The following is a 24,665-nucleotide window of genomic DNA, read 5'->3' as shown; positions in this document are numbered from 1 at the left end:
AATACGTACCTGTGGTGGGTAAAAAAAAAAAAAAAAAAAAAAAAAGATGACCTTAAAGAGCTAAATCTTGGTCAGAATATATACGACCTTTAGTGTCACTGTAAATTTGAACCTCATCTTATAGATCAATGGAGACACAGTAAAAGTGTTTAAACAAGGAAAGTAGTATGATTCAATTAGTGCTCTAAGATAATGACAAATGAGCAGTAAAATGAGTTAATACAGAAGGATAAAAATAGAAACAGGAATAGGTAGATGAGTAGTTGTTATTTAGGTAGAAATAAAAGAGTAATGTAAAGTTAGAATGACTAGAAGGATATTAACAGAACCATATTATTAACATATTAACAGAACCAGTCATCACATGAGAACAGGTTTTGGGGAGGGAAGGAACAAACAAAGGAAACTAATCAAAGATAATGGCTTCAGTTTTGAACATTCTAGTACAGCTGTTCAGATGACCTATTGGGAATTCAGATCTGGAACTGAGAAGAAAAGTAGAAGCCAAAAATAGAGATTTAAAAGGTATTGGCCCAGGGATGACATTTGGAAACATGAATATAGGTGAAGTCAACTACCGAGAAAGGACAAAGCAAAAGAAGGCGGCTAAGGATAAGACATTTAAACATCTGCATTTAAAAGGTGGGAAATACTTTAAAAAGTACAGTGAGGCAGGACATAAGCAATAGAGGAAAAAATGTCACAGAAGTCAAGAAAGAGAAGCTTTAAAGGGAAGCTGATCATTAAAACCACGAAGAGAGTTAGAAGATGACGAGGACTAAAGTTATGAAACTTGGCCAGATGCGGTGGCTTGTACCTGTATTCCCAGCACTCTGGGAGGCCGAGGTGGGAGTATCACTTCAGGTGAGGAGTTTGAGACCAGCCTGGGCAACACAGTAAGACCCCATCTCTACCAAAAAAAATTTTTTTTTGAGATAGAGTTTCACTCTTGTTGCCCAGACTGGAGTGCAATGGCACGATCTCGGCTCACCACAACCTCCGCCTTCTGGGTTCAAGCAATTCTCCTGCCTCAGCCTCTGAGTAGTTGGGATTACAGGTATGCACCACCACACCCGGTTAATTTTGTATTTTCAGTAGAGATGGGGTTTCACCATGTTGGTAAGGCTGGTCTCAAACTCCCGACCTCAGGTGATCTGCCTGCCTTGGCCTCCCATAGTGCTGGGATTACAGGTGTGAGCCACTGCTTTATTGATATTTTAAATTTTTTCTATTTTACACATTATCTATTGACTTTCCACTATGAAAGATGAGAATGTGAATCTTTCCTCCTCTATCACCATCCCAGTAGGTGCATACATATTCCTATTCTCTCACCCTCCCTATATAGTTACATAGTAATTTTGGTAAGGGCAAACAATATTATGACTATATATGTTACTTAAACTCCAGCCACAGAGTAAATCCTATGTAGACTGTAGCATAGTGGTCAGGAGCATAGATCTTGAAGGCATACTTCCAGGGTTCAAATCCTATTTTTGCCACTTATTGGCTGTCTAGCTATTTAGGCAAGCTACTTCACCTCTCTATGCCTCAGTTTCCTTATCCATAAAATATTCATTGTAACATTATCTACCTCTTGGGTTTACAAGGATTAAAAAGTTCACATCTGTAAAGTGCCTAAAATGTTAAAAGGTGCTATAGAAGTATTCTCTTTGTCCTGAACTACTTTTTTGTTTCTCTTATAGTGTTCTCTTGTATTATTCATTTGCTCAGATATCTATGTGCTTATTGTTAATTCAACCACAAATGCGCTTCCTATTGTTTCCATTGATTGAGTTAATTTATCAATTTTGTGTTCTTGGAAAGTCTCACTACAGTCTTATCAGCTGCTCCAGTCTGAACTGGCTGTCTTCATTCTACATCTTGTACTGAGCTGTTAAACTTGGTTCTGTCTTTAGCATTCTACTAAAAGTTCCCTTTTTCTCTCCCCTGTGCTGAATCTCCTGTCCTCATTCTTAGTAAAACATATCTTTCATTAGCTTCAGGAAAAACGATGTGTAGGAGGCAACCTTTTTTAAGTCTTGCATGTCTGAAAATGTCTTTATGATATTCTCATACTTGACTAATGGTTTATAGCTAAATATACAATTCTGGACTGGAAAAAAATTTCCTTCAGAATTTTGAGGGCATTCCTCATCGTTCTCTAGCTTCCGATATTGCTTATTGTAAGTCCAAAGCCTTTCTGATCCTTTGTATGTACTCCGATTTCCCTCTTTGCAGGTTTGTAAGACTGTTTCTTTGTCATTAGAGACAATTTAAAATTTCATGAAATGTGCCTTGTCATGGGAACTCAGTAAGCCCTTTCAATCTGGAAACACATATCTTTCAGTGGTGGGAAATTTCCTGAAATTATTTCGCTACGGTTTTGCTCCCTTTCTTTGCCTTTTTCTGGAATTGTTGTTTCGATGTTCAGCTTCCTAGACTGGTACTCTCATTATTTTATTTATTTTTTTTCTCTCTATTTTCTCAATTCCATTTTCCAACCCTTCTATTGAGTTTTATATTCTAATTTTTTAATAGACAAAAGCTCAACTTTGTAAAACATTCTGTTCTTGTTTCATATATGTAATATCCTATCTTTCTGAGGATATCAATCATTTTTTTAAAGCTTTCTGTCCCCTGCCTAGTCTCTATACCTCCATGTTGCTTTTTTCCTTTTTTCTTTCTTTTCTTCTTCCTCTTCTTCCTCTTCCTCCTCTTCTTCCTTCTCCTCCTCCTTTTTTGTATGCTCTAGTCTCTCGCTTTCAGGCTTCTCTTCAGATGTCCACTAGTCTTCAGGCTTCTCTTCAGATGTCCACTAGTCTTGGGAAAGTTGGTATCCTTAAATCTTTCTTCTTGGGCTAAATACCCCAAGGAGTATTCTACTAATCTCCTGCCTGTAGGGTAAAGGCAAGTGAGAGAAGAAAGGTGGAAGAGTCCCATTATTCAGTGTGCACATATTCACCTAATTCCCTCATATGTGGTAAAATGCCCTGTTCTCAATTTTGCCTAGTATCTCCCAATCCAAAGATCCTTGGGCTTTTTTTTTTTTTTTCCTCCAAAGAGTACACTTGGAGTCTTATACTAAGGTGGAGGTATAGGTAGGAAGAAAGTTGTTCAGTGGAATGGGGAAGAGGAGGAGACCTGGGGATCTGCTACCACATATGTCTGGCTCAATTCCTGAGCTATTTGAAGATTCTAGGGTAAAGGTCAGCTTCATTTTTGGCCTTCTTCATAGCCAGATTAAGATTTGGCTTTCTTAAGTAAGCTACGTCATTTGCCACACTCTGTTTGCTTTTCAGCTTTCAATTTGTGTGTGTGTGTGTGTGTGTGTGTGTGTGTGTGTGTGTGTGTGTGTGTGTGTGGCTGTTTTCTTCTTTCTCATTCTCCATATCCTTGACGGATCAAGTCTTTAAAATAAAATACCTTTACTAGGTTTGGTGGAGTTTCTGGGAGGAGTATAATTAGATGCTTGCGTTCAATCTGCCATTCATCTCCTCCAGATGTCCAGGCTGAAACTAAAAATCATTCCTACTTTCCACCTGATTCTCCAACCACCACAGTGGTTTACTAAGACTAACTTGGCCTTAGGGCTGATTAAGAGGAGCCTCTAGCGTGGGTATCACATTTTAGAGTACTCTACTCTGGTCTTCTTGGGCACCCATTTCCACAGAACTTGACTGTACAAACTGAGAACAGCAACCACAACAATAGCCTACACAAATGACTTCCACAAATTAGAAGGGGAATCCTTTATTGAAGAAACTTTACTGCCATCTACTGGAAATTTTATGAAACAGCTACAAATCAATGATAACAAGTGACAGGTAATAGGGTAACAGTTTGCGTAACCATTAAGTGGCTGCACTGCTTTGGAGCCACCTTCACAGAAGTTAACAAATCTCTACTGTGCTAAAATATGGACGATAAAAGAACAAATTCGGAATCCAAACTTCAAATTACAGCAGGAATTGTGGTCTAGCACCTCAACTTGGAATTGAGAACTGAAGTCCCAATCGAAAAAAATGTTACTGCTAATCAAAATCTAGCTCATAAAATCAAGCAGTAAAATTGATTTTACTAGGTTAGTTTGAGAACTTTTGGATTTTTTCAAGGTAAAGTGTTATATTCATTATAGTATTTGAAACCTAGTTTTATCTTTTTGTGTGTGTTACCATGTTTTCGAGAGTAGTGTCCCCAAACACTTTGTCTCCACTTGCATAGTGTACTGATTTTTAGGACTCCATATGTCACATTATAACAGATGGCTATTTTATCCCATAATCAAGCCAATTCTTCCAGAATATTATCATCAGTATTACCACGTACATCTTCCCGAATCTTGTTTCAAAGAATAAATATATAGTCACTCACGGTTTTTAAGAAAACCCAAAACTACTCAACCAAAACCTTGAGGAACATTTTTCCAGGGTTTTCTAGCTTAATTATTCATAATGATTCTGATAATTCTTGAGCTCATTTGAGTTCTCCTCAAATTACTTGCATATCACTGCAATCTATTAATGTGGAATACAAATATAATGCCTAGATATTATGCAGCTGTTTTAATGTGAGCTTTCTTATAGATAGTAGTGAAATAATCTTACTTTACAGGAGAGGAACAAGACATGACATTTTAAGGAAATTTCAAAGAAAATCACTGGCTACTATTATCCATTGAGCTCCAACTTTCAAAGCTAGAAATATCAGGATATTATTTTTATAAAGATTTTGATCATTTATATGTATTAATATATCACCAGAAAGTTCAAGGTCTGCTTCTGTTGGTTAAGTAAATATACACATTAATTTAACAGCCAATCTAAATATTGAGTACTACCATACACAGACATTTTTTATCAGTATTTTTACCCTATTTTTAAAAGGGAAGGATATATCTCTTATAATATTAAATCTTCATTACTCACATATCCCATCTGCCAATGCTATTACCATCCAGTAGTTTCATAGAAGATTCTAGCATCTTGAAAATATTTCATAAATTATCTAGATATTTTTAACAATGTCTTGGGAATAAAAACAGAGTCCTTACTAATTTACAAATAAAGTTAGAATTAAGGCTAATTTAACACAAAGAGCCAGGGTTAAAACCAAGGTTTCCCAGCCTGAGCAACATAGTGACACCCTGTCTCTACAATAAATTAAAAAAAAAAAAAAAAAGCCAGGCATGGTGGTGAGTGCCTATAGTACCAGTTACTTGGCAGGTGGAGATGGGAGAATCAGTTGAGCCTGGGAAGTTGAGGCTGCAGCGAGTCATGATTACACCACACCACTGTAATCTAGCCTGGGCAACAGAGTGAGACACTGTCTCAAAAACAAAACAAAGCAAAACAAACAAACAAAAAAAACCCAGCTAATGTTTGAATAATCAATATCCTTTATTAATTTTGATCAAAAGCTTTAACCTTTATAATATTTTTATAAATACTCTAGAGAACATATTCTACTTTAATATTACTTTTCTTCAAAGTTTTCTCAAGTTTTTAGTCACTTAGAGGTCTATAAACTTAGGAAAAGATGGTACAAAGTAAAAGGTTGGCTTTTCCTCAGAGTTTTCCAACTTAATTTCCTTTTTTGGTCTTTATGCATATAAACATAAAAATTTTAGATAGCTAGCTTTGACTCTAAAAGACTTTCGATATATTATTTCCTAAGGCTTGCTAGAATATATCAGAGGCATACTATGTTAAATTATAATTTTAAATATATTTATCAAATGTTTATGGGTTTTGGAGGTCTCTAGGATAATAAAACAAATTTACTATCATAGGCACAGTTTTCATAAAAATCCAGACATTCTGTAAGTAAGATCATGGGATAACTTTAATATTCTATCATAATATATTAAAATAGAGGCATGAGATCTCTGCAGCCTTGAGTTACTAGATGTTCGGTTTTGAATTTACCAGTTCAATCCGAACTTTCTGCTTGAGAACTGAGAAAGCCTTGGACTTATGAATGTTTGGCATTTTCTAATTAAATCAGCTTTATGATCACGTTTATGATGTTACATGCACACAAGTATCCTTGTTCATTTCAGGTTCATACTGCAGTTTGCCCATTTGGGCACGAAAACATGAACTTTACAGGAATGTCAAAGAAATACAACAAAAAGACTGGAGGGAGTTCCCGATTCACCTTGTACTATATACCAGCCAAGCAGTAAGCAATATGCAGTAGCAGAGATGAATTTTCTTCCGTAAATGCACAGTTCACAAAAATGTCCACTCTTCAGCTTTCACTTTTCCCCTTTCTCAGAGTTCTAGCAAGATATTTCATAGCTTTGGTTTTTTTAAAAAAAGTTGAATTTGTAGGTTACATTGACATTGAAAATGACTATTTACTAATTCTAGTTCACACAGTCAACTAATATGCCTTCCAGTATTATTTGTATACAAAGAACCCTACTACCCGAAGAAATAATTTCCTTTTGAAAATTCAGCAAGCCATGCTTTGCATCATTTGAATTTAGATAATCTTTTGATGAATAAATTAAAACCTGGATACTGTTACCTGGGGAAAATAGTTTTTTCCTAGGTTTTCTAAATCTGGAAGTGGGTACTTTAGACATGATGCACACGTGCCTTAAGAAAACATCTCATTTCCAGTGGAAAAAAATTTGATGAATCAAAATCTATGTCAACTTTAGTCTCCTTGGTAACCTGTAAACTGCTGAATGCAACAGTCTGAGAACTCTTGTCAATAAGAAGTAAATTCTGTGCTTAAGTATTCCCTTCTTTTTCACCATACACATTTGTCTCAATTTGCTTATTTGGAACCAAAACTTTGGATTTTCATCTTTCCTCTGTTGACATACAGAAATGCCACTGATTTTTGTATGCTGATTTTGTATCCTGCAACTTTACTGACTTTGTTTATCAGTCCTAATAGCTTTTTGGTGGAGTCTTTAGGTTTTTCCAAATACAAGATCTTATCATCTGCAAACAAGGATAAGTTGGCTTCTTCCTTTCTAATTTGGTTGCCCTTTATTTCCTTCTCTTGTCTGATTGCTCTAGCTAGGACTTCCAGTACTATAATGAATAAGAGTGGTAAAAGTGTGCATCCTTGTCATATTCCAGATCTAAGAGGAAAGGCTTTCAGTTTTTCCATAGGCAAACGTTTAAAAAGAGCTGTCTTCATTTGCTGTTTTGATTTCCTTATCACACTGTCTTCGAAACCCATTTCAGTAGGGCTTCAGCTGCCACATACCATTAAAACTGCAGTTCCTAATCTTACCAAGAACCTTAATGTCACTAAATCAAATGTGTGGTTTTTGTTTTGTTTTATTTTTGAGACAAGGTCTCACTCTGTTGCCCAGGCTAGAGTGCAGTGGTGTGATCTCAGCTCACTGTAGGCTCAACCTCCCAGGCTCAAGAGATCCTCCCACATCAGCCTTCAGAGTAGCTGAGATTACAGATGTATGCCACCATACCTGGCTAATTTTTTTATTTTGTAGAGATAGGGTCTCACTGTGTTGTCTAGGCTGGTCTCATACTCCTAGATTTAAGTGATCCTCTGGCTTCAGCCTCCCAATGTGCTGGGATTATAAGTGTGAGCCATCATACCTGGCCTAATTATTTTCGTTAGTCCTCATCTTAGTGGCTCTTTTGGTAGCATACAACAGAGTTGGCTATGCAGTTCTTAATCATCCTTACTATGTACCTTGTAATAGTATAGACCACGTATGTGACAGCACAATTTAGCTTGTTTTTCTTCATCTTTTTAAAATTTTCTTTAAGTATAACACACATATGCTCAATGAATTATCACAAAGTGAACACATTTGTGTAATTCCTACCCAAGTCAACAAATAGAACACTACTGGCACTCCAGAACCCACCTTTATATTCCTCCCAATCACTATTCGTGCCTCCTCCTCAAAAGTAACCACCATCCTAATATCTAATACTATAGATTAGTTTTAACTGTTTTGGAACTTCATATAAATGGAATCAAACAGTATGTACTATTTTGTGTCTGTTCTTCAGTGAACTGTTCGTTAAAATATCTGTTCAAGCCTCTTGCTCATTTTCTATGAGGAAGCATTTATATATACTAGATAAAAGCCCTTTGTTCATTACAGGTGTTGCAAATATATTATTCTCCTCTGTGGTTTGCCTTTTCACTCTCTTAATGATGTATTGATTGATAGAATTCTTAATCTTAATATAGTCCAATGTATCAATTATTTCCATTATGAATAGCGTTTTTTGTATTGTTTAAGACAAATTTGTCCAAGCCACGGTCCATGGGCTCCATGCAGCCCAGGATGATTTTGAATGCAGTCCAACAAAATTCTTAAACTTTCTTAAAACATTATGAGATTTTCGCACAAACCTTTTTTTTTTTTTTTTTTAGCTCATCAGCTATTGTTAGTGTTAGTGCATTTTGGGTGTGACCCAAGACAATTCTTCTTCTGATGTGGCCCAGGGAAGCCAAAAGATTGGACACTCCTGACTTAAGAAATCTTTCTTTATCCAAGATCATGAAAATATCCTACATTATTTCTACAAGTTTTATTTTATTTTATTTTTTATTTTTTATTTTGAGACAGAGTCTCGCTCTGTCTCTCAGGCTGGAATGCAGTGGCGCGATCTCGGCTCACTGCAAGCTCCGCCTCCTGGGTTCATGCCATTCTCCTGCCTCAGCCTCCTGAGTAGCTGGGACTACAAGCACCTGCCACCACGCCCGGCTGATTTTTTGTATTTTTAGTAGAGACAAGGTTTCACCATATTGACCAGGCTGGTCTTGAGCTCCTGACCTCGTGATCTGCCCACCTCGGCCTCCCAAAGTGCTGGGATTACAGGCGTGAGCCACCATGCCTGGCCTATTATACTTTTAAAATAGATCTTGATACAAGTAGATTAAGTCTTCTCACCTTGTTTTCTTCTACTGTGGCTATACTTGGTCTATGGCATTTCAAGATGAATTTTAGAATCAACTTGCCAATTTTGTATGTGTATGTGGTGGTAAGGTTGGGGTACAGAAATTTTGAAATTCATTGAAATTTTGATCTTAAAGAGAACCGACATTATATTAAGTCCTCTAAACCATCATCATGGTTATATAGCCCTCAATTTATTTAAATCTTTTTTTCTTTTATATTTTAAAGTTCTTTATGTACAAGTCTTTCACATCTCTTATTAGATCTTTTCCCCTAGGAATTTGTTATGATGCTATAATAAACAGGATATTTAAATTTTTTCATTTCCTGTTTATTGCTAGTATATAGAAATACAATCAATTTTTGTACACTAACTTACATTCTAGTTTCTATGTGTATTCATCCTATCTTGCTAACTACATAAAAAATGTTCTAAGAGCAGAAGTCTTATATCTCTTTTCACTCTTCACGACTGGCATAGAATGTTACATATACAGCAATTATTCAATGAAATACTTGACAGCAGAAATTTTGGCTAAAGACAAATCACTTGGCGATAATAATAAAAAAAAGAACAATTACCTAATTCAAAATTAGACTGGCATATAAGCAAGAATGGCTCTAGAAGTAGTGTTTTTCCCTATAATATTTATGACGATAGCCTTTAGTGCGAATTTAGGACATTTGCTCTGAAAACAATCATGGACTGTCATGAGTCAGAATGGCTACTGGACTTCTTGTTAAGCACAAAAGATAAGGACTGGCTCTAGACCAGACACCTCTGTCACCTTATCTTAGTTTGTCTTTGGAGCCAGTACCTCGAACACTGTAGATATTTAACAATTTCCTATATAGTTCCCTCTTCTATAACATTATAATAATTCTTGAGACTATAGTTGTACTTCCTCAAAATCTATTGACTTTTATGGGTCAAAGATTGAAGAGCGAAAGGTTCCTAGAGAACTAGTAAAGACAATAGTCAGGCTGGGCACGGTGGCTCATGCTTTATTCCCAGCACTTTGGGAAGCCAAGGCAGGCAAATCATCAGTGGTCGGGAGCTCGAAACAAGCCTGGCAAACATGGTGAAACCCCGTCTCTATTAAATATACAAAAATTACCCGGGCATGACGGTGCATGCCTGTAATCCCAGCTACTCGGGAGGCTGAGGCAGGAGAATTGCTTGAACCAAGTAGATGGAGGCTGCAGTGAGCCGAGATCGCGCCATTGCACTCCAGCCTGAGCAACGGAGCAAGACTCCGTCTCAAAAAAAAAAAAAAGAAAAAAAGACAATAGTCAACATATCACTGCAAATAATGAAAGCAAAGGAACTGAAAGAAGGTGACTCTAAGCCAGTTCCATGTACATAGAAGTTGCATGTGAAATATAAACAGGCTATAAAATGGTTACACCCAGACAGGTTTTTAGTAGAATTTAGGCCCACACCTAAACTGGTTTCAACATATGTTAAAGAAGTACAGTGGAAATAAGATGAGAGAAAAATCTGACTTCTCCAAGGTGGCTCCTTGGAAAAAAGTGCTTGCTAACTCAACTAATTTCTAAGAAAACAGCAACTATTATACAATAAAAAGAAAAATAAAAGATTCAAATTCTGCCCAAAAGGATTCAAATTCCAGCCAAAAGTTCTGGGTTCCACTTAGAAATGAAGAAAAAGGCAACCCCCTTCAAAATCCCAAACCAAACCCTGATTTTAGAAAACATAACCAAAATTATAGAATTATCCATACTGATCACCATAGAGACAATAAATGATTCTACCTACTTATCAAATGTCAAAAGTCTAAGGTTCACTAAGCAAATAATAACACAACAATATAAAGCACCAAAACAATTCCTACCTTTCAAATTCCTTCATTATTCTATTTAATCTTACTTATGTTCTTTTAAAATTACCTGACCAGCCTGATTATTTAAATATCCATTATTAAAAATGAAAACAGTTAACAGAATATATGTGATAGGGAATGAGGGAAGAGCTAGCTGCTTTGATATTGACATTAACTCCTTTAGTATATAACAATGAAAGTAAGGTTTCTTTAGTAACCTTACTGGAAAAATGGAAGTAGGGTTTCTCCCTTTTGTCACCCACTCCAACCATAGTCCAGCATATGACTTTTGTGAGATATGCAAGATTAACTTAGCTGAATTAGCCTGATCTAATATTACATTGTACAAGATAACACCAGTAGCTATCTGAAGTTCCAACACATACTGCTCCCTTATGAACCTCAGTGCTTCAACAAGATCACCAAATACTCTCTCAAAATCTACAGCTGAGCAATAAACCCAGAAGCAACACATTATCCCATCTGCCTAGGACTAAACAGCAAGCTTACTAGTGCTCACATAAAGTCTACCTCCTTAAAATAACTTTGCTATCAGTTGGTTATAAAGAACAGAACTCTCTATTGACCTCTAACTCTCGCTTAATGTGCCATTGATTTCAACGCACTTAACAGGAAATGCAGGATGTTCTGTTTTACTCAGTAACAAGTCCATAAATTAAGGGATAAAGGCTAGGAATTTATTTCCTTTTCACAGTAGCTTACCCAGTTTAGTGGCGCCCTCTGGTGGGTACTCAGGAAACTGACCCTCGGAAGGGACGCTGACAGTTCTCCTCAGGCATCGCCCTTTGGTGGAATCTGTCTGCTGCTCCTGTCCCCCTTCCACAGGTATCTAGTTAATCAAAAGCAAAAGATGAAACTTAATAGTGAACTCACCATAACTACCTTCTGATTGAATAATGGTTTTAGTCAATGAAGACAGGAGTGTGTAACAAAGAGTAAGGTAAGAGAAATATAGAAATAAAGTATATACAATGGTAAGGTATTACCAACCCCTTCACAGGAAGTTTTCCTTTAAAAAGAAAACTGGGCTGAGTGCGGTGGCTCACGCCTGTAATCCCAGCACTTTGGGAGGCCAAGGTGGGTGGATAACGAGGTCAAAAGATCGAAATCATCCTGGCCAACATGGTGAAACCCCGTCTCTACTAAAAATACAAAAATTAGCTGGGCATGGTGGTGCCCACCTTCAGTCCCAGCTACTTCGGAGGCTGAGGCAGGAGAATTGCTTGAATCTGGGAGGCAGAGGTTGCAGTAAGCTGAGATCGCACCACTGCACTCCAGCCTGGCGACACAGCAAGACTGCATCTCAAAAAAAAAAAAAAAAAAAAAAAGAAAGAAAAAGAAAACTGAAACATCAGGAAAGGTGAGTATGTAAATTAGCAAACATGAAGTATGTACAAATCATATCCAGGTGTGTACTTGCTCCTGGAGCTCAGAAAACAAAACACCCCCACAAATAAAAGGTCCTTCTATATCAGAAACTGGTTCACAAGCTCCAATTTTGCCCAATGTTTAATAAAATAAATGGAAATAAAAGTTGATCAGAAAGATTTAGCCTCAAAATTACCTTTTTTTCTTTTATTTTTATTATACTTTAAGTTCTGGGGTACATGTGCACAACATACAGGTTTGTTACATATGTATACATGTGCCATGTTGGTGTGTCTCAAAATTATCTTAAAAGATTTCATTAAAGGTAGTAAAATCACCCAAATTTCCTTCAATTTTAGAATTGAGCACTTATACATAGTTAATAAATCACATTTTCAGTGGAAACTTATATAGATACCAACATAAAATGGCATATTTCTTCCAAAGGTAAGATTGTTTTTATAATCCTAATAAACATTTTTTCTGACATAATTTCAGAAACATATCAAGAGGTTATTTGCATATGTGGAATGAGAACTATGAATAGTAACAAAAAAAATCTCTAATGCCAATAACTATTTTAAAACTTACAAAGCAGGTTATCATTGTAGAGTAATGGGATGGTTCAAAGTTGTGTTTTTTTTTGGTTTTTGGGTTTTTCTTTTTCTGGTAATGCTAAGTATTCAGTAATGAAATTTTACTAGTAGCTTTTATCAGAATTAAGAATTGTAACATCCTAAATAGTTTGGCAAAGTATGTCATAATTAATCACGATTCCTAATTTATTATGGCTCTAATACTGTTTTCAATACATTTCAATAATGAAACACTGAGTTATTACATGTGCAAGTCTAATGAATTTATGTGTGTGACATTATGAAGGAGACATTATTATTATCTCCTTTTAAGAGATGGGGAATGAATGATTTATTTCTCCAAATGATTATAATGGACACGTATCACATCAATGGATCCAGCAAAAGTAGGACAGGTGTAGGCTTAAGAGTACATGCCTTCTGCTTTGCTTCCGTAATCCAACTCCTGTGACTCGGGTCAAGGAGATGATGGCAAGGAAAACTCTCTCTCTGTTACTGAGAATCTGAGGAGCAAATTCCTAATGCCTCCATAAGCATTTAAAATTTTCATACTCCTTATAGGACCCCCAATTCTCCCATTTCCTTATTACCATAACTATGGTTATTCTTTGCACATTGAGAAATTGAAGGGCAGAAGAAATAAAAAATTACAAAAATAAGCCAAGGCCAAAAAATAGCATCAATAAAGACATGAACTCTTCCAAAAGTACTCTGTAATACAAAACTTCACAAACAGTAATCTAAGTCATCTGTCCCTTACAGGATGGAAATTTTATTATCTCTACTTAAATAATTAAAAGAGTATCACTGATAGGTTTAAATGACTATCTCCTATTAAAAAAGGCAAAACATATCCTGTATCTGCCTTAAAAGTCAGAAGAATGAGAGTAAATTTGGAAAAAATAGTCTGGTTCTTTGAAGAAATAGTTGAATCTAAATAAACATAACTATTTGATAATAGTTCTAAAAATGCCTATTATCTTAAATAATAAAGGCCTAAACCATGCAGAAAAAAAGTAGTAGTTGCTTATGGTGTTTTAGGAGAAAATATTTTTTCTATGCAAATTTATGAAGGCCATATCCAGAAAAAGTAAAAATGACTTCTATGAGGACATACTTTGTCTCTGCTATATCAAAGGAGAGAATAAATACAATATATCAAACTTTTATTTGGGCCTAAAATTCATTCAATTATTTTCTCAAAGTTTTAATGTAGACACTTTATTTCCCAGTATTAAAACTTAAAATATGATAAAAGGTTGTATTCAAAGTATCACTCTTAAAGGTTAGGGCATTTTACTCCTCATTCAGGATACAAAGAACATAATGTAACCTTTATTCTAAACTGCATTTTTTTTTTTTTTGAGACAGGGTCTTGCTGTGTCGCCCAGGCTGGAGTGCAGTGGTGTGATCTCGGCTCACTGCAAGCTCCACCTCCTGGGTTCACGCCATTCTCCTGCCTCAGCCTCCCGAGTAGCTGGGACTACAGGCGCCTGCCACCACGCCCGGCTAATTTTTTGTATTTTTTAGTATAGATGGGGTTTCACCATGTTAGCCAGGATGGTCTCGATCTCCTGACCTTGTGATCCACCTGCCTCGGTCTCCCAAAGTGCTGGGACTACAGGCGTGAGCCACTGCTTCCGGCCTAAACTGTATTTCTTAAGAATTTTTTTTTTTTTTTTTTGAGATGGAGTCTTGCTCTTGTTGCTCAGGCTGGAGTGCAATGGCGCGATCTCGGCTCACTGCAACCTCTGCCTCCCGAGTTCAAGCGATTCTCCTGCCTCAGCCTCCCAGCACTTTGGGAGGCTGAGGTGGGTGGATCACCAGAGGTCAAGAGTTCAAGATCAGCCTGACCAACATGGTGAAACCCCGTTTCTACTAAATACAAAAAAAATCCGTTGGGCGTGGTGGTGCATGCCTGTAATCCCAGCTACTTGGGAGGCTGAGGCAGGAGAACTGCTTGAACCTGCGAGGTGGAGGATACAATGAGCTGAGACTGCGCCACTGCACTCCTGCCTGGGCAACAAGAGCAGAACTCTGTCTCCAAAAAAAAAAAAAAAAAAATCAAGGCCAGGTACAGTGGGGCTCCCACCTGTAATCCCAGCACTTTGGGAGGCTGAGGTGGGAGAATCTCTTGAGGCCAAAAGTTCAAGACCCTGGGCAACAAAGTGAGATCCCCATCTCTAAAAAAATAAAAAATAAAAATTAGCCAGTTGTAGTGGCATGCACCTGTAGTCCCAGCTACTCGGGAGGCTGAGGCAAGAGGATCACTTAGGCACAGGAATCAAAGGCTGCCATGAGCTATGAACACATCACTGTACTCCAGCCTGCGTGACAGAGTGAGACCCTGTCTCTCAAAAACAAACAAACAAAATCAAGCACTTTAATTTCATTCCATTTTAGAGGAAGAAAGTATAAAAGCAGTAAATGACATCTCAGGTATCTAAGATGTGTTAATAACAAAGCCAGACTAGATCTCTGGCTCCCTGTCCTCTTTGTTAATTCCAAACCGTTCATGAAAATCAAAAAGTAATGTGGCACACATTTTACACACACACACACACACACACACACACTTATTTTCTGTAAAACTGCCTTTCATATTGTTTAGAATTGTATGGAAATTAATGCTGATTTCAATCTGAACTCATACAGATTAAACAAATAGTCAAGTACAAGAACTCAAGATTATGCTAACTAGCGTCAGAAAGCTCTTATTTCTTTTCCTAAAGAATGCTAAAAAGATGCTCAGGACTACTATGTGCTTAAGAGGACTTTTCAGTACTTTAAAGAAAAAAAATTCCTCAACTTTCTTATTTCCTTAAGGCACTGGTTCTCAAAACAAGTGGTCTAGGTACCAGCAGCAACAGCATAACCCAGGAACTTGTTAGAAAACCACATTCTCACTCCCCACCCCAGACCTACTGCATCAGAAACTCAGGGTAGAGCTGGGCAATCTGTGTTTTAACAAGCCTCCAACTGATTCTGATGCTCACTAAGGTTGCGAACCACTGCCTTAAGGTGTTGTTTTCTCTCCTTCCTGTCATGGATAAGCATCTCAAAGCGTCATGTATAACAGATGTTCCCAACCTTGGCTGCAACTTATAATTATATATGGGAACTTTAAAAAATACCAATGCTGTTCTCACTCATAAATGGGAGTTGAACAATGATGGACACAGAGAGGTGAACAACAGACACCACAGCCTGTTGGGGGGTGAGGGGTGATGAAAGGGAACTTAGAGGATGGGTCAATAGGTGCAGCAAACCACCATGGCACACATGTACCTATGTAACAAACCTGCATGTTCTGCACATGTATCCTGTTTTCATTTTTTTTTTAGGAGAAAAAAATATGCCAATGCTTAGACCACTCCAGACATTCTAGACATGCAAAGTTGAGAACCACTGATCTATACTCTGTATCTCCAATTCTAATTATTCACTTATTAGTCCCTGGCTACCAGTACTAAGTGTGAAGGTATAAATAAATCATTTGGCTTTAATAAACGTCAATTTCCACAACTTTGAGATATGATCTTTCCGGTATCTCAGCTGGATTCCTGGAGTGGTCAGGTTTTAAACAGATTTCTCACTGGCAGGGTCAGATCTCTGTCATTGCTCAGCATGACCACTAGTATCTTTATTCTGTTTTCAATACTTCAGTTTCTCTCTGGAAAACCTATGTAGTCTTTCCCTCGATATGTGCACTTCAGCCGTTGGCCAAAGACTGGTATCCTACCCAGCAGGTTCCAGCCCTTTCAGATGCAAAATTCTGTTCTGTGCCTCCTTAGCTCAGTGAGTCTACTGTACTCTGGCTGACCTGGCCTCCAGATTACAGCACCACAGCTGGGAAATAGTACGCAGCAGACACCTGGGCAATGGTGACCACCACAGTGGCTGCCTATTGTCCAATGCCTGAAAATAGCTGTGCTTGCACGCACATGCTCTCTTTCGATGGATGGATGGATGGATCGATCGATCGATAGAGAGGGGGTGGTGTCCTATTTTTTGTTTTTTACAGTGGGAGGGCCAGTCTTGTACCAGTCATTCTGTCATAGCTGGTTCCAAAAGCCTCTATTTATCTCTTAACCAAACTCCTGCAAGAGTTTCTTCACTGGTATCTGCCTGGGACCTTCTGCTCCTTAAACCTATCCTTTACATAGTTATCATAATAGTTCCAAAATGCAAATATGATCATGTCATTCTGAGGTTTAAAGCCCTTCAGCAGTTCTTCGCCTCTAGTAGTGGTTTTCAAAGAAGTGGTGGTGTGTTTGTGTATGGAAGTATGTGGGGGTAGGGGGGAGTATCTCTGCTTCAACCTGAACATCATTTTCAGTATATCTGTTGTACAGGGCTTCTGCATAAGCTTTTCTACAAAGAAAGTGTCCTTCTGTTTAAAAAAGGGTTTAAAAACTACTATCCTATAAAGTGGAAGCTCCCTAATACAGTATACCAGATTTTCTACATCTGGCCACTGTCTTTGTCTTTGTGCTCAGTTTTAGACTTCACTCTAGAAATACCAAATTGCTTGCAGTTTTTTTAGTACATTCCCTATTTTGTAGTTCAGTGCCATGGCTCAGTTTGTTCTCTTATCCTGAAATGCTTTCCCTTTTTCTTTTCTATTCTACATCTGTAAGGTAAACTCCTGTTCATCCTGAGGCTTAGGATAGGCATTGCCTTTCCCAGGAATCTTCCTCCTCTATCAGTCCCCTAAGGGAAGGTTAAGGTACACTTCCATTTAGTTCTCCAGTAACACATCTTTCTCTGTCATTACACTTATTGTGTTAAATTATAATTATTCATTCATGCAACTAATTCCATGTAAGTTAACCGCTTGTACTTTACCAGTAAATCCCCAAACCTTAAAAAAGTTCACAAATAAATCAATGAGAGGTAGAGATGGGGGGCATTTTAGGCAAAGGAAAAAGCATAACATCAGCCAAGAAATTGGTAAGTATATGACTTTTTTGTTTTGTTTTGGAATAGGGAGTAGGCCAATTTGGCTAGAGCCTCTTAAGAGGGAAAAAAGGGACAGAACACCAAAATACATTATGTACATGTTAGGAGCGGTGAAATACCAGACCATGCATGGGGAGCACTGAGAAGACACTCAAGCTTTTAGATCTGAGGAATGGCAGTCTCCTAATTGTTCTCTTTCCTGTGTCTTGCTCTTCCAATACATCCTACAGATTAATATTTATAACACCTAACTTGGATCAAATTGCTTCTTTTATTAAGCTTTCCTTTGGTAATTCCCCATTGCCAGTGGCATCTTAATGACATATTTAGTTAGGCCAAGGTTCTTTTTATAATAAATGGATTTCTTTCTCTTATTCTATCCATTTACTTGTGTTGTTTATCAAATGTCACTTTAAAATTGTCTTATTTTTACCACTAAATTTGTTATGGGGAAAAAGAGGAAAGAAGATCTGTCTTGTTCTTTGTAACTCCTAACATAGTGAATAACATATAAGGGCATATTATATATCTATTGAATAATTTAAAAGTGGTTTTGAATGAAATATGCCATAGGTAGCTCACCCCAGAATAAACAACAGTTAATTTTTAGCTATTTGCACAAAGACTGATATTTTCATCAACATATCTGAGTGTAAACACTTTCAAAAGAAAAATGTTTTAAAATATTTAAAAGTGTCATTTTAAATGCCCTGCTGCCTATACACTAGAATCCAGCCTTAAACATTCCAAATATAGAAAGTAGAGTTTGCATTAAGAAAAACGGAGTCGAATGTACCCTGCCTAATAGACTGTTATTGTCAAAAGAAATAAACTCATAAATTCAGGTTTCTTTTGTATTTTTTATAATGGCTGTATCTCAGAGGGGTTCATGTTTGTCTTCTCTATCATTTCCCTCAACTCCTTAATCTCAAGTTTACTTGGTCTCATCTCTTGCAAGCAAAATGAAAGTCAAATGACCTCCGGTGCCCTCTTTGAACTGGGTTGGTATCAAGCCAGTCGGGGCCTTTCCTGGCACCCAGGCAAGGAAGTATATTTCATAGCTCATAAGCAATGTCTATTTGGCACAATTTGCATGAAGCAGTTTACGGAACCAATAAGTTATTTCTCAAGGTGACACTCGCAGCAAGCTTCTCTTTCAGCATTCTGCCCCAATCTACCCTTCTGCTACATTCCCAGATTTGTAATTGGAATATTTAACACTCTTCCTATGTATACTCCTCAAATAGACTTTTCCCCAGTTCTGACAAGAAACATGTAGAGTTAAGAGAAAGCATTAAAAGATCCCACACACTGACTTAATACATAAGTGATACTAGACTAATATAATCCTCCCACATTCCAGCAGTGCCTGGCTAAGGATCAGTTTAAATCCTTACAGAATTCTTTTAATTAATCTTTTTAACACAGCAATAAACACCCCCATGATGATGTGATTAAAGTTTAAAATCACCTTTTTAGGTAATTTTAGCAGGAAATTCCTTAAACTCATTTTAAGAAATTCTAAATTATTCAATGCAAAAGTCCAAGGATAAGAGTTAAATTCTTTATAAATTTTTGGGTTTTTTTTTTGAGACAAAGTCTCACCCAGTTGCCCAGGATGGAGTGCAATGGTGCGATCTCAACTCACTGCAACCTCCACCTCCCGAGTTTAAAGGATTTCTCCTGCCTCAGCCTCCCGAGTAGCTGGGATTACAGGCACCCGACACCACGCCCAGCTAATTTTTGTATTTTTAGTAGAGAAAGGGTATCACCATATTGGTCAGGCTGGTCTCAAACTCCTGACCTCGTGATCCGCCTGCCTTGGCCTCCCAAAGTGCTGGGATTACAGGCGTGAGCCACCACGCCCATCCCACATTCTTTATAATTCTTAAGTGTGGGTGAAAGGTAGAAGGGTGACAGCATATTCTGGTCCCTACACAAAAAATGGATTTATAATCTTTCCATGTAATGAAATTAACAGAAAGTTAAACTTATTCAAGTAAAGCAATGTAAAGCAATGGCTTTACATTTTCTTTTCCTAGAGATTTAATTCAATTTTCCCAATATAATAATGGCAGAACATAAACACCTGTCTGAGGGCATTAAACTGTTTTTGTAAACTGTTTTGTAAATTTATCCCTTCATTATTCCTCACCTGGTCTACTGCAACAATCTTGTAACTTATCTATTTGGTTCTAAACCCTTTCACTTCATTTTCCGTATAATCAACAGAGTTACTTCTCTAAGAAGCAAATCTGATGATGTTATTACCTTGCTAAATACCCTTTCCCTGGTCCAGATCATTTCCGGAATAAAATCCAAATTCCTCATCATAGCCTTCAAGGTTCTTCATTACCTAGTTCCTGCTAGCTATCACTTTTCCTCTTGCAAACTATGTTTCATGAACTCTGAATGTTTTGCAGTTTGCCAAAGAGACATATGTTTCTTGACTTGGTATCATTATACACACTCCGAACGCCCTTCCCTTCTTTTTCTCCTCATGAGCCCCTATTTGTCCCTTAAGATACAGCCCAAGCATAAATTTCTCTGTAAAACACATGTATTGGCATTCTCCACTCCATACTATAATCCATCCTAGGCCGTATCTCAGTTAATCTCTTATGGTTATATTACAATTAAAAAATAAACTTGGCTGGGTACGGTGGCTCACACCTATAATCCCAGCACTGTGGGAGGCCGAGGTGGGTGGATCACAAGGTCAGGAGATCAAGACCATCCTGGCTAACATGGTGAAACCCTATCTCTACTAAAAACACAAAAAAATTAGCCAAGTGTGGTGGCGGGCGCCTGTAGTCCCAGCTGCTTGGGAGGCTGAGGCAGGAGAATGGAGTGAACCCGGGTGGCGGAGCCTGCAGTGAGCTGAGATTGCGCCACTGCACTCCAGCCTGGATGACACAGTGAGACTCTGTCTCAAAAACAAAAAACAAACAAACAAAAAAAAAATAAAAATAAACTTACTGAAGCAAAATTTATATAACATAAAATGTACTATTTTAAAGTGAATAATTCATCGGCATTTAGTACGTTCACAATGTTGTGCAATTATCACTGCTATCTAATTTCAAATGGTTTTAACTTTATTTTACCTCAGTATGTCTCAACAAAACTGCCTCTTTGTGACTACAATACTAAACATAATGATAGGTGCTCAATAAATAAAGATGGAATCATGTATTCAACTGTGGAAAAGCACCCCATCAATTATTTTTCTCCTCTTTTTATTAGTTTTAGAAAAATAAAGAATTAAGCTGCATGTTCTGGGTAGATATATCATAGAAAGAAAGGATAGAATACATCTTCTATTCAACGTACATTAAGGAAATAGACATTCAGAAATAAAAGTTTATAATTTGGCTCTTGCAACATTCATTCAACAAATATTTATTGAGAGTTTCCTATGTTTCATCAGGAACTGTTTGAAGAACTGGTGGATACATCCTTGAACAAAATAGACAAAATATTTGCTCCAAAGCTTATATTCTAGTAGGAGATGAGGGACAGTAAACATAATAAATAAATTATATGGCATTTTAGCAGGTGGCAAGCACTATAAAACATATATTAGAGCCAGGTAATTAGGTCAGAAGTTCTAGATAGAGATGTGGGGAGCAGTAGTGATTTAAAATAGGTTAGTGAGGGTTGGCCTTACTACGTATGTGGTATGTAAGCAAAGAGATGAAGGAGGTGAGAAAATGAGCCATGCAAATATAAGAGGGAAGAATGTTCCATGCAAAGAAAAAGCCAAGACTAAGGCCTTTGGGAAGATGTACTCATGAAATAATGACAAAGACAGTACATCTGGAAAGTAGCAAGTTGGGGAAGCTTTTGGCCTTTGAAACTTGGAAGGATGGAGTTGCCATTAATGGAGATAACTTACCTCTGGTAAGTTATGAAGTGAAGATTAGGGCTGAAGTGTGGGGCATGTTGGAAATGACTCTTACATATCCAAGTAGAGATGTGTAATGCACAGATGGATATACGAGTCTAGAGAAGAGAGATGGTCTGGTGCAGTGGCTCATGCCTGTAATTCCAGCACTTTGGGATGCTGAGGTGGGAGGATCACTTGAGCCAAAGAGTTACAGACCAGCTTGGGCAACATAGTGAGACTCGATCTCTTTAAGAGAGAGAGAACAGTGCTATGTATTTTTAAGATATCAAATTAGGAATCGTCAGCATTAGAGGACATTTACAGTCTCAAGACGATAAATGAGATGAGATCCCTAAGGAAGTAAGGTCTCAGGACTGAACTCTATGGCACTTCCATGTGAAGATTTGGAGAGAAGAAGAGAAATCTGTAAAGATGACTCAAAAGAAACTTCCAGAGAGGCAGGAAAGAAAAAGAGCACAGTGTCATGGAAGCCAAATAAGAAAAGTAACTTTAGGAGAAGAAATGAGTGATCGACTACAATAAATGCCATTAACAGATTAAGATGAGAACTGAGAACTGACCTGTGAATTTAACAATGGGAAGGTCACTAGTGAGCTTAAGAAGCACAATTCTGGCAGGGATGTGGGTAAGAGTTTGATTGGAATAGATTTAAGGGAGAACAGGAATTAAAGACAATGAGCATAGAAGTTTTGAGAATTTTTGTTATAAAGGAGAGAAGAGAAAGGGATGGGATCTGGAGGTACAAGTGAGGTTAATACAGGCTTTATTTTTTTCAGATGAGAAAAAAAGCTAGGCTCGGAGGCTCACACCTGTGATCCCAGCACTTTGGAAAGCTGAGGCAGGTGGATCACCTGAGGTCAGGAGTTCGAGACCAGCCTGGCCAACATTGTGAAACCCCATCTCTACTAAAAATACAAAAAACTAGCTGGGCATGGTGGCAGGTGCCTGTAATCCCGGCTACTTGGGAGGCTGAGGCAGGAGAATCGCTTGAACTCAGGAGACGGAGGTTGCAGTGAGCCGAGATCATACCATTGCACTCCAGCCTGAGCAACAAGAAAGAGACTCCGTCTCAAAAAAAAAAATAAAAAAAAAATAAATAAATAAATATAATTACAATGTGAGATGCAAAGTTTGGATTAAAGGGAAAACAAGGGAGAACAGACAGCAGCCATGAAAGAGGAAGGCACCTATCACAGACATTATAAGTACGAGGAAAAACAGCTATCCACTGACAAAACTTTATGGAAGGTAGTGTCCTCAGGGAAGATCTCAGTTCTTGTAAGACTAACAAGTTAAGGGATCCCTTCAGAGAAGAGGTGGAAGAAACAGCTGGTTTTGCTGATGATGAACCTGGAATTGCAGTGGACATAGTGAAAGGATTTCAAGAGGTGGGGAAGGATGAGTGGAAGATAGTGTCAGAGAAGAGAATACACAGAGCCACAGGGAGAGTACATGCAGCATGGGGGATAAGGGTTCCCCAGGTGTTTAGGGTTACTCATGATGACTGGCATAAAAAGGGATAAAGTACATAAGATGTTGTTATAGAAAGTTATTTATCATGGAGAGTTATTTTATGAGACAAAAGGTGGCCCAAGCGCAGGTAACTCAATTGATTAATTTGCACCTTGGTTCTGGAAAAGGCATGCTTCTTGACTTTCTGTTATCTACACTTAAAGCTATTTCATCTCTTACATCTACATCTAAACTGAATAAAATGTAGGTAAGGGCAAAAAGATGGCAAACGATTTGTTTATATTACTCCTTATTAATAGCTCTGAGAAAAGACTGCTGACAGTACATTTGGTTAAAATGAAGATTTTGAATAGTTTGGATAATTAGAAATGTTCTATACTAATATTTTTACTTTACCAATTTTTATTATGTATCTACTTAATATAAACACAGCAACATAAACAACTTATTCTAGAAAAGTCTGACCTTTATTCAGTTATTTTAATAAAATTAAGTTTAAGAATATTAAAATACTGGAAAAGGGTTATAGGTAGGAAGATGATAACAAAAGTAAAAGATACTTTCAATGGCAAGAGAAAAAGAATAACAAGTTCTTCATGGAGGCATATTAACAAGGCCCTTGAAAGTAAGCAATGGCTATTAAAATACAAGAAAAAACTGAAATTGTTTTTATTGGTATTATCTTTACCACATCAAAAAATGCTGAGAAAGAGAAGGGACAGGTAAAAGAAGGGACAGGGAAGGAAGGAGGAGCAAGAGAAAAGAAAGGGGAGGTAGGGATCCACAGATGAGAATTAAGAAATGTGTTTCCTATTCTTTGCTTCTTTTGAACTCACCTTTCTGGAAGGTGACTTACTGAATGGATATTCTACCTACATCTTTCTAGTTATTTATATAGTTTTGGCAATTAATCTTTCTCCTTCATTGAATCATATCTTCTCCTTCCCTTTCATTATTCCTCTTCTTTGTCAATATTATATTCACTTATTTTTTTAAATGGTGGAAATTGGGAATTACGATGATTTTATGCAGTAGTTTTACCATACCAAATCTGAATGATAACAATTATCTGATTAATCACCAATAAGCAAATAAATGAGATGGCAGTGGAAGGATTTGTAAACTGTAACAGTCGGAGAAATAAAATAGTAATAGCATGTGATAAGTTTAAGAGTTTTTTAATTTAGAAGAACAGAAAGTACACCTAGAACTAGACGTCTGTCATGGTTACATTCTGTCTACCTCGCCAGATCTATTCTACTCTCTACCCTTCTTGACCTTGCTATGTTTCAGGAAGCTGACCTCTACAGCATACATCAAAAAGCAATCTTTTTCTGCCTTTGAGTTCGATTTGGCCAACAGGTGACACTGGCAAGAAATCAGAAGGCAGAAGAAAAGAGCTGGAGTGTTTATTCTGTCTTACTTCCTCCCTGCTGGCCATTTTTGTTTGGTATAGATAGAGACTGTGTTCTTTTGTGCATAACCACAGCAACTGTCAAGCAGCTCTCTCATGCAGCTACAGTTCTCTAGGCTACAGAAACATCACTTTCTTCCCTTGCCTTGGAAGCCTAGGGTGATAACTGTTT

At 37.4% G+C, this 24,665-nt stretch overlaps 1 protein-coding gene across 4 annotated transcripts in view; it reads right to left on the bottom strand.

The window, feature by feature from the left end:
• The window catches only part of LOC105484487 (RAS protein activator like 2), a 378,824-nt gene that overhangs the window by 161,641 nt on the left and 192,518 nt on the right, over positions 1-24,665 (bottom strand). For all 4 annotated transcript variants that reach the window (XM_011746151.3, XM_011746150.3, XM_011746152.3 and 1 more), the window contains exon 3: positions 11,473-11,599. In XM_011746151.3, the coding sequence (XP_011744453.1) occupies positions 11,473-11,599 (127 nt within the window). The remainder of the gene's footprint in view (positions 1-11,472; positions 11,600-24,665) is intronic.

Source organism: Macaca nemestrina, chromosome 1, assembly GCF_043159975.1.
Source record: "Macaca nemestrina isolate mMacNem1 chromosome 1, mMacNem.hap1, whole genome shotgun sequence".
NCBI lineage: Eukaryota > Metazoa > Chordata > Mammalia > Primates > Cercopithecidae > Macaca > Macaca nemestrina.
The sequence above is the reverse complement of the archived record's forward strand: the minus strand, read 5'-3'. Positions and strand labels throughout refer to the sequence as shown.